Genomic DNA, 10,277 nt, shown 5'->3' with positions numbered 1-10,277 from the left:
CGGGAGGCGCAGTCCCCGGCCGGTGCGGCGCCCAGAGCCGCTGTCGGCGTCCCCGCGCTGCCCACGTCCTGGGGGCATCCCTTCTGCCCGAGCCGCGTCCTAGGGCTGGCCGCAGGCCGACAGCCAGGACGTGTTTTGTGCCTTATGTCTACATGGCAGGGGCCCTCCGGCAGCCTTGTGTGAGCTGCCGCCGATACAGGGGCGCACGCGGGGTCCAGGTCCCTGATCCCCAGAGCGCCCCACCTTCAGCCCCAGACAGCTGGCTTCAGCGCTGTCACCCGGACTCCAGAGCCCTCGTCTGTGTGTAGAAGTGGGTAAGCCCTAGCTAGGGTGGACGTCTCAAGCCCAACAGCGCCCTAACTTGCGCGCACGGACAGTTGTGTTCCCAAAGCGCGAAGAGTCACTTTTAAATTTTAAGGGTGTCTCCAGGCAGGTGTGCACAGGTGTGCATTGCACGTTTACGACCAGGTCTTGCGGAGCGTGCAGGTGCTACGGCGGTAGCTTCTTGGCTTTTCTGGGAAACCGCAGGGACAGCACTGCCCTCACTGCCTGCAGATGATAGGAAGTTACCCATCGTTAGAGTTTGTCCTGTGCCAAGCAACTTGGGGTCTGGTGTCGGTTTGTCGTTCGTGGCCTCTGGACCAATATTGCCCAAGAGCGTCGAGCTATCAGCTCAGCCCTGTGGGTTCAGGGGGTCATCTTGGTGAGTAGAGAAGTACCAGAGAGGAAGTACCAGGGGACGGCGAGGGACGCGGCGGAACCTGGTCAGCGCTGCTTTTCCACCGCCCTCTTTTCTTTTCCAGACGCCCCGTGGTGTGGCCACTGCAAGGCTCTGGCCCCCGAGTATGCCAAAGCGGCTGGGAAACTAAAGGCGGAAGGCTCCGAGATCAGACTGGCAAAAGTAGATGCCACTGAGGAGTCCGACCTGGCCCAGCAGTACGGAGTGCGTGGCTACCCTACAATCAAGTTCTTCAAGAACGGAGACACCGCTGCCCCCCGAGAGTACACAGGTGGGAGCGCCGCCCTGCCCCCTTCGTCCCCGCAGGGAGGGGTGTGCCCACAGGCTTTGGAAGAGACTGGAAGGGCAGGGAAGCATGGCGGGGACCCTGGTGTCCGGCTGCATTTTCCGTCTAGTTCAGCCTCGGACGCTCTGGTGGGGAAAGTTCTCCCATCCCTGAAGATGGGACAGGGACGTTCTTCGCGGGCGCGTGGCAAGCCGCGGCCTGTCCTGAGGTTGAGCAGTGAGGCGAGGAAGGCCGGGGCCCTCGGGACCACTTGGAGCAACAGGTGTAGCGACTTCGGACTGCCGGCCACGAAGCCAAGTGCCCAGGGCCTTCCACGGGGCAAGGGCTGAGGCCGAGAGCCACTGGGTGACAGGCTGGCGCCACTCCCCTGTCCTGGCAGAGCTCAGATGCAAGCCCGGCCCCGCGGGCGGCGCACGCCCTCTTGGCTGCTTCTGGGGGTGCCTCCTGGGAGCTGGGCCCCTCTGTGGCCTGGTAGGTACCGGTGACAAGAAGAGAGACTTTTGTCCACAGAACCGGCTCTGTGGCTCTTCTGGCAGTGCTCTCGAGCAGCCTCGTTAATTCTGGCGTCAGCAGCTGCGGTGTTCATACGAGGCTGCTGTGGTGTCATTCACCTGTGCCAGCCCTCGGGCCCGGAAGCACAGGGTTTCCACGGTCCCGTGGCTCACGCTTAGGTTTGGTGAATGAGGCACCTGCTCCTAACTCCGCCTGTAACTAATGAGTCGGCATCTTGCTGCCAATTCGGAGAGTTCTTCCAGGCGTGCACTTCGGCACTCTTCGGCACCCTTCTCCCTGGCGGGCCATGGCCAGACTCCTGAGGGGAGGAAGGTTCTGGCTTCCCTCCCAGGAGGAGCGAGCTTCTACCTTTTCTTTCTGTCGGCCCTGGGTGGCCTGCAGGAGCCAGATCTGTCTCATTTGGCTCATCTGGGAGGCACGTAGGGAAGGCCAGGCCACGGACAGGGCCACCCAAGTGGCCCCGACGCCCCAGGCCAGCTTGAGCTCAGGGAAAGCGGTCGTCGAGCTGGTTTACTAACCAGCTTTTTTTTCTTTTCTAATTTTATCACATGTTTAATTATGACAGAGCCTAGCGTGAGGCCACTGGGCAAAAGTGTGTGTGGTTAATGAACGTCCAGGAAATTTAGAAAGCGCAGAGGGGTTAGAGGAGGGGGTGGCGGCCTGATTGTGGGGGCAGCCCCCGCGTCTCCCTGCTTCACTCTCAGTCCCACTTTCTCAAGGCACAGGAGAGGTTGTTTAGTCCCAGGATTTGCACAGGCATGTAGACGAGGTGCTCCATCTGGGAGGAGAGCAGGGAGCCCCGGGCTCGGCAGAGCACTGAGAGCGGGCAGGGAGGGGCCTGGCTCACAGTGGCACCGCGTGTCTTTGGGCGCAGCTGGCAGAGAAGCCGAGGACATCGTGAACTGGCTGAAGAAACGCACCGGCCCTGCCGCCAGCACGTTGTCTGACGTGGCCACCGCTGAGGCCTTGCTGGAGTCCAGTGAGGTGACAGTCATCGGCTTCTTCAAGGTAGAGGCGTCGGCACTCCGTCCCATGGCTGGGGAGAGGCTGGGCGCGGCCTGTCCTGCCGACCCAGGCGGGGGACCCTCGGCACGCGGGTGAGCGGCCACCTCTGCTTCTCCCTGTAGGACGTGGAGTCGGACTTTGCCAAGCAGTTCCTGCTGGCAGCGGAGGCCATCGATGACATACCTTTTGGGATCACGTCCAACAGCGACGTGTTCTCCAAATACCAGCTGGACAAGGACGGGGTTGTGCTCTTCAAGAAGGTGAGTGGCCGTCCAGCGGCCCCGCCCGGGGCACGGAGATCCCGAGGTGCGGGCTGCCCGCCTTATCGCTCCCAGCGCCTGAGAACCTTGCCCGGGTGGCGCTGGGCCGCCGGCTGCACTTATCGGGGCCCGTTTTGCAACATCAGACTGCAGGAGCCGCTCGCGTCGCGGCCTTCAGACTTTGCGCTGTGGGCCCTTTGTTCCAGCTCCAGGGGCAGCTCCAGGGCCGTGTTTAATGAAAGCAGAGCTGTTCCGGAGTGTGTAGTGCTTCTGGAAAAGAATAGCAAAACACACAGGAGAGTTTGCCATCCTTACGTTTCCTAAGCACGTGATTCTCCACGCACGACATCAGTTCCGTTGATGGTGCTGTGCGGCCGCTGCTCTGTGTGCTCCGCTTTTGATCCCTGGAAACCGAGGCCAGTCGGGGCGCAGGCAGAGGAGAGGGGGTGGGGGCAGGGGGCGTGTCTTCGGGGATGGAGAGCGGGCCTCTCCCTTGGGTCCGGGTGGGAGGAGGGCAGGTTTGGAACTCCCGCAAAGCAGGAGACCCTGTGGTCAGACAGGGCGCTGGCCTCTGGCCCAGGGCCACTGTGTGTGTGTGTGCGCGCGGCCCACGCGTAGGTCCGCGGGGCCGAGTGACCGAAGACGAGTCACTGCGTAGAAACTGCCGCGTCGGGCTCCTTGCCGGGGAGGCGCGAGGGTGGCTCCCTGCATCTTCGTTCCGGCGTCCTTGTCACGCCACCGGTTTTCTAATCCTGCCTTCCTTGGAACAATTCCAGATCCTTGTAGCGCCCCCCAGAGGGGACGGAGGGGCTGTGAGGCCCCCACGGGGCCCTGAGGGGGATGGGCGCCCGGGGTGGCTGGGGTCCTGGGTCCCGAGGTTGAGGCTGACGGAGAGGGAGAGCGTCTCTGCGGCCGTGAGCCGTCCTGCGTCCGCACCGCGCTCTCCCTCCTGGAGACGTGGGGCGGCGGCGGCGCTCACAGGTCCGCGAAGGTCTGCGCAGGCTCCGTGTGCGGGAGCTCGGCTGGCAGCGCGTGCGCCCTTCGGCCTCGGCTCCCTCTTGTCCGCGGGCCCTGGGCGCGGCCCACACCCTTGGGTCTGGCGCCAGGCGGGGGGCAGCCTTGAGCAGAGGCCTGGCAGGGCCCCGGGGACTTGGCGCCGCTGGGTCTGTTCCGGTCCCAGCTGCAGTCACACAGACCGCCCCACGGACGAGAGCGAGGAGGCTCAGGTCCGGCCCCTCGCCGGCCTGCCGGGCCAGCGCCCGTGCCTCCAGCATCGGCCTCCTTTCTCGGCCTTTTTTGTTTCCCGTCCTCCAGGCTGATCCGTCCAGTTCCTTGAAGTGCGCTGGGTGCACCCAGGGCCGCTGCGGGCAGCCTCCCTGAGACAGGCACCTCCCCAGGGGGACAGGGCAGGCTGCTTGCTGGGAAGGGCGGGGGCTTGGGCCGTGGGTCCCTGGCGGTTGGACTTTTGGTTTAAGAGCTATTATCTGTGTCTGTATTTGTCTTGGTGTTTACTTGGTTTTTCTTTTCTGAAGGTGGGGGTTAGGAGCAGGTGTGGGCTCATCGTGACCTGACCGCCCCGCTGCTGTCCCTGGCTGGGTGAGAGCTGGGTGTCTGCCTTTTACCAAAGCAGACGGTGCCTGTAGTGTGACGCGGCACTGTTGCTAAAGAGACCGTGCGTTAGGACAGGTGTCTACAGCAGCTCTGCTCCTTGGGTCTGTGCGCGTGAAATCGGGCAGGCTGCTCGCTGCCCACTGGCTGGGGGTTCTGGAGCAGTGTGGACCCGTGTGCCCCCTGGGAGGGGCCTAGCGGCCCGCCTGATGGAGCCGGGCCTCCTGGCTGGTGCTTTTCCTCCCCAAACCCCTCTTCCCCTTCATGGGTTCGGGGAGCAGAGAGCAGGCTTCAGCTTTTCCTGGGGTGCGGTGCCCGTGGCTCCCAGCGCCTGGCCCTTGATCTGGTGTGACTTGAACAGCTGGTGGTGTGCTCCTGCTGAATGAAGGTCAGTTGATAACGTTAACGTTGGCAGGAGCAGGGAGTCAGCGCCCGCTTTTCTGGAGGTTCGTTTGGGGAAGCGTAAATGGAAATGACCGGCAAGGAAAGGGGAGTAGTTTCTCTCTGGGATTCATTGCGAGTTGAGGGAAGGATGGGAGGCTCCCGTGCACGTCACCTGAATGGGTGTAGATGTAGCATCAGTTTTGCACTGGGAGCAGTCTCTGCACCTGCCCTGAGGCGAGGCTGCAGCTCGGCCCCCAGCCGCCCACGGGCCTCTCTGGTCTACCAGGGAGCTTCCAGCGTCAGAGCCCCAGGACTTCCGAGACTCTTATGTGTTACCGGGGATCCCAAAGGGGTTGTGTTGTTGTGGATTATACCTACTGGTTTTCACTGGGTCAAGAAGTAGAACCCAGGAATGTGTCTAAAACCGTATTCGTCTAAGGGTGCCTGGCTGGCTCTGTCAGTAGAGCGAGGGACTCTTGATCTCAGGGTTGTGACTTCAAGCCCCACGTTGCGCATGGAGCTTATTTAAATCAAAGTTCGTTTGTCTAAAAGTTACATGCAATCAGGTCTCGTGAAAGTTAGTTCTTCCCAGACCGCCACGTGTGAGTGGTGAGAGCGTCCGGGCGCCGCAGGTCTCTGGCCTCCACCTTGTGGAGGGCAGGCCTGGTTGATGTCAGGATGTCCCCTGTCACTCTGCTCCTGTCCGAGGGCATAGCACGCTCGGGAGAGGGTGTGTTCTGAGCGAGAGCGTGAAATTGCAGCCGCTCTGGAAGGGCCCCTCGCTCTCCCCTTGGTGTCGCTGTTGCCCGGGGCGGGGGGACGCTGCTCTCTGCAGCCCTCATCTGGCTCTGGTCAGCGGACACAGGCGAGTGGCTGCTGCTCTCAGAACTGCAGGCTGCCACGCCGGGCCACACCTGGGCTCTGGGGGCGGGGGGCCCACGGGAGGCTTTGGGAGCACCGAGGCGCTCATGGTCCTCTCTGCGTGCACAGTTTGACGAAGGCCGGAACAACTTTGAGGGGGACGTCACCAAAGAGAAGCTGCTGGACTTCATCAAGCACAACCAGCTACCACTGGTCATCGAGTTCACCGAGCAGGTGCGGACTCCTGCGGGTCCTGTGCCTGAGAGCGGGGGTTGTGTGGGAGGATCCTGGGGTCCCGGCCCTGGGGACCCCCATGCACAGATTGCGTCTGTGGCATTGCAGCTGTTGAGAGAACGCTCTGCGTAAATGGCTTAGTTCGTAGTTCAGACCCAGTAACCTATGCTTATAACACAGACAGCCCCGAAGATTTTTGGAGGTGAAATCAAGACGCACATCCTGCTCTTCCTGCCCAAGAGCGTGTCTGACTACGAGAGCAAACTGGGCAATTTCAAGGCAGCCGCCGAGCGCTTCAAGGGGAAGGTGAGCCAAGGGGCGCCTGGGTGGCTTAGTTGGTTAAGCGTCNAAAAAAAAAAAAAAAAAAAAAAAAAAAAAAAAAAAAAAAGTCTTAAAAAAAAAAAAGATGGGAAGGTGAGCCGAGCAGCTGCGTGGTGTCTCAGGCTGCAGGGCGGCCCCCGGGACCCTCCGCGGGGCCAGGCGGCGGCGGCGTGCATCTGCACGCGTCTGCACCATGTGCACAGGACAGCAGCTGGGCAGGGGAGCAGAAGCGGCCTCCGGCCCCCACCTCACCTACCTTTTCTCCCCTAGATCCTGTTCATCTTCATCGACAGCGACCACACCGACAACCAGCGGATTCTGGAGTTCTTCGGCCTCAAGAAGGAGGAGTGCCCCGCCGTGCGCCTCATCACCCTGGAGGAGGAGATGACCAAGTACAAGCCGGAGTCAGACGAGCTGACGGCAGAGAAGATTGAAGAGTTCTGCCATCGCTTCCTGGAGGGCAAGATCAAGGTGGGGGAGCCACATCCCGGCGTGGAGCTAGCCTACGCCAGCCTCTTGGCCCTCAGGGCTCAGGGTCCCAGGCTCCCCGTGGCCGTATCTGGAAGATGTCCAAGCTGAGTGTGGACTCCCGTGCACGGGGCCCCAGGTGGTGTGAAGAGGCTTGGGGCGCACAGAGCTTGGCCCTCTCCCGAGGCTCCGTGAGCAGCTCTGGTCACTGTGTGCCTAAGGCTGGGGTGGGAGTTCTGGGGGCCAGTGGGACCATGGGCATCCTTGACCCTGCTCTGCCTGCCCCCCAGCCCCACCTGATGAGCCAGGAGCTGCCTGAAGACTGGGACAAGCAGCCTGTCAAAGTGCTGGTCGGGAAAAACTTTGAAGAAGTTGCTTTTGACGAGAAAAAGAACGTGTTTGTGGAATTCTGTAAGTGAAGTCTCTTCCGCCTGCGCGTGTCTTCCCCACGAAGGCCCGCAGGCTGGGGGCGGGTGGACAGCAGCTCCTGGGGCAGGGGCGGGNAAAATGGGGGGGCCCGGGGGGGGGGGGGGGGGGGGGGTGGTGGGTGACTCAGCTGCTGCTCTTTCAGATGCCCCATGGTGTGGGCACTGCAAACAGTTAGCTCCCATTTGGGAGAAGCTGGGAGAGACGTATAAGGACCACGAAAACGTTGTCATCGCCAAGATGGATTCGACAGCTAATGAGGTGGAGGCCGTGAAAGTGCACAGCTTCCCCACGCTGAAGTTCTTCCCCGCCAGCGCCGACAGAACGGTGTGCCTCTGACTGGGGCGGGGGCCGGGCGGGGACGGGGCACGCCGGCTCCTCAATTCATTCTCTCTCTCCGCGTCAGGTCATCGATTACAACGGGGAGCGGACACTAGATGGTTTTAAGAAGTTCTTGGAGAGCGGTGGGCAGGACGGGGCCGGAGACGATGACGTAAGTGCAGTGTCGGCGGTCACAGCCCGACCAGCCTCTGGGCCACGCCGTGCGGTCCGAGGGCCGGGCTGGGGGGTCTGCCGGGAAGCCCTCCCCATGCCCTGCGAAGCCATTCTCCCTGATGAACACGCTGTACAGAGCGCTCAGGAGGGGTCTTTAAATGCTGACATCTGCTTATGAGACTTCGACCCGTCCCACGAGGCTCCCTGCCGACCTGGGCCCGGATGCTCCTGGCCAGCCGCTGGCTGAGGCGTTCCGCTGGACACCAGCTTGCGCCCGTGTGTGTCAGCCGTGGGCGGCTGGGGAGAGCGGAGTGTGTGCACAGGCCGGGGGGCAGGGTGGCGGTGGGGGCCGGGTGAGGCCGGAGCCAGGGCGGCGGTCTGCTCGGACTGGCCCCGCCTGCCCAGAGGTGGCCGCAGGTCTGGCGGGGGAGCCTGCCACGGCGCTGGCGGTGTGGCCGGTGGGCTGTCGCTGGTCCCACCAACCCCGGAGCCTGGGGCCCCTGGCCCCCCTTGCGCCCTGTCTCGTGAGCAGAAGCTCTGAGAGCCGAGAGCCGGCTGAGGCCCCGCCCCGCCCTTCCTGCGCTTGGCCCTCACCCCTGCCCTCTTCCTCCCGCGCCCCAGGACCTGGAAGATCTGGAAGAGGCGGACGAGCCTGACCTGGAGGAAGATGACGGTCAGAAAGCTGTGAAGGACGAACTGTGACGCGGAGGCCAGACCCTGGCGCCCAGACACGGCACCTCCCGGCCGCGCACCCAGCGGCGCAGCCTCCGGAAGCCGCGGCCCCTCCCCGGAAGGAGGGAGCGTCCGTCGGAAATGCAGGGAACTTTTCTGAAGCAACACTTCATTCTAACACCCGTGTAAATTTAAACCCATCACCTTTTGCTTTTCGATTTTTGGAAAGGGATTTATCTCCAGGCCAGCCCATCTTCGTGGGCCGTTTGTTTTTTAAATTGTGATGTACCTTTTCGTACATGGTTTTGTCCAAAGTGCTCGTTAAAATGTCTTAGAATCTCAGACAGGTGAAGTCTCCTTCCTCTTAGGTTTATCCTGTCACTGTTAGACATGCCATTGGTGGGATTTTTAGACATTTTTGGACGTCAGGGTGTCCGTTCCACTCTGGCCGTGGCTCCCCGGAGGCTCCTGTCCCCTGCGCGGGGAGGGGCCCGGCCAGGCTGGACAGCCGCTCTCACGCCGGTGTTGCCGCGGCTGCGCGTGGTTCTCACGTCGTTGGTCGAGAGGTGGGGGGGCCTTCTGTGCCTGGAGGGGAGGGGGTGCCAGCCGAGCCCCAGGCAGCCCCCGCCTTTCCGAGCCAGGCTTCCCGTTGTGTGACTTCCGGGGTAGCCTGAGGCCTGCACTGGGCAGAGCCAGAACCCTCCATTTCCAGGCTGGGAAACGGTCAAGAGTGCTTGAGCCGAACCCAATGTTGACAGTTTTCAGGCATTTCTACCACAATATTGGAATTGAACACATTGGCCAAATAAAATGGAAATTTTACTACCTCTCGTTGTCTCTGCTCTACAGTCTTTCTGGGCTGCGGGGACTGGGCTTGGGTTGGCTTCTCGCCAGGGTACCTTTCCTGGCACATGGCGCCGACGCGGGAGCCACGGGAGTCTTGTGGGGAGTTCGCTGGGTCGTCACCCAAGTGCGCACGGCCCGAGGTGGTGAGTGCCTGCGGGTGACCGGTGGAGGTGGGGCCGTGCGGGCGCCCTCCTCAGGCATCCGGCCACGGCCACGCAGCGGGGATCCTGCACACGCAGCAGCAGCTTCTTCGGGATGCAGGGAGCCCACGGGAGGGGCTGCCCTGGCAGAAGTGGCTGGATCTGTTGTGTCAGAGCTGTCTCCCTGCCCCAAAGGGTCCCACAGACTGAGGGCACGTGTGCAGGGGTGGTTGAGGAACTGTCGCTGTGCTTCTCACCGAGCCTTCACAAACTAGGGTCTGGTATTAAAATAGCAATTCACCTGGTTTCTTGTTTGTGTGTTTTTTTAATGTTTATTTTGAGAAACAGAGGGGGTGGGGTGAGGGAGGGGCAGAGAGAATCCCAAACAGGCTCCTTGCTGTCAGCCCAGAGCCTGAGCCCGACGCGGGGCTTGAACTCACAAACTGTGATGTGGATGGCCTAAGCCGAAATCAAGAGTTGGACGCTTAACTGACTGAGCCCCGCAGGAGCCCCTGAAATGTAATTTGACTTCTAGAACCTCAGCTTGCTTGCAGTTCACACTGAGAATTGGTTTATCTGCAGACTGGAAGGCACCCGCCTAGCTGCGTGCAGTGCTGGGCAGACGGCACTTCTTTTTTTTTTTTTTTCTAGGAGAGAGAGAGAGAGACAGCTTGAGCAGGGGAGAGTCAGAGAGAGAGGGAGTCACAGACTGAAACAGGCTCCAAGGTCTGAGCTGGCAGTCAGCACAGAACCCGACGCGGGGCTCAAACCCACGAACCGTGAGATCATGACCTAAGCGAAAGTCGGACGCTTAACCGACTAAGCCACCCAGGCGCCCCAGGGGCAGACGGCACTTCTGAGCCTGGCCTGGTGACCCCGCAGGGCCCTGGGGCATTTGGCCGCACCCGTGGGTCCCTCATGAGAGGAGAGGAGCTCCACGTAGGGGCTGGCAGGGCTTGGTGTGTGCCCGGAGGACAGCACTGCCTGGCCGGAGAGCCACCTGACGGTGTCCCGGGGGC

General features: G+C 61.9%; 1 protein-coding gene across 1 annotated transcript in view; it reads left to right on the top strand.

Moving 5' to 3' along the window:
- P4HB (prolyl 4-hydroxylase subunit beta) overlaps window positions 1–9,099 on the top strand; it is a 9,899-nt gene extending 800 nt beyond the window's left edge. Inside the window, exons 2-11 of the mRNA XM_077756504.1 lie at window positions 581–1,010; window positions 2,413–2,546; window positions 2,666–2,803; window positions 5,786–5,890; window positions 6,071–6,196; window positions 6,482–6,682; window positions 6,970–7,090; window positions 7,251–7,432; window positions 7,512–7,598; window positions 8,222–9,099. Coding sequence (XP_077612630.1) covers window positions 581–1,010; window positions 2,413–2,546; window positions 2,666–2,803; window positions 5,786–5,890; window positions 6,071–6,196; window positions 6,482–6,682; window positions 6,970–7,090; window positions 7,251–7,432; window positions 7,512–7,598; window positions 8,222–8,302 — 1,605 coding nt within the window. The 3' untranslated portion in view covers window positions 8,303–9,099. The remainder of the gene's footprint in view (window positions 1–580; window positions 1,011–2,412; window positions 2,547–2,665; window positions 2,804–5,785; window positions 5,891–6,070; window positions 6,197–6,481; window positions 6,683–6,969; window positions 7,091–7,250; window positions 7,433–7,511; window positions 7,599–8,221) is intronic.
- Window positions 9,100–10,277: the final 1,178 nt, after the last annotated feature.

The sequence above is a fragment of the Crocuta crocuta genome, unplaced genomic scaffold, assembly GCF_008692635.1.
Source record: "Crocuta crocuta isolate KB4526 unplaced genomic scaffold, BGI_CrCroc_1.0 scaffold50, whole genome shotgun sequence".
Lineage (NCBI taxonomy): Eukaryota > Metazoa > Chordata > Mammalia > Carnivora > Hyaenidae > Crocuta > Crocuta crocuta.
The sequence above is the reverse complement of the archived record's forward strand: the minus strand, read 5'-3'. Positions and strand labels throughout refer to the sequence as shown.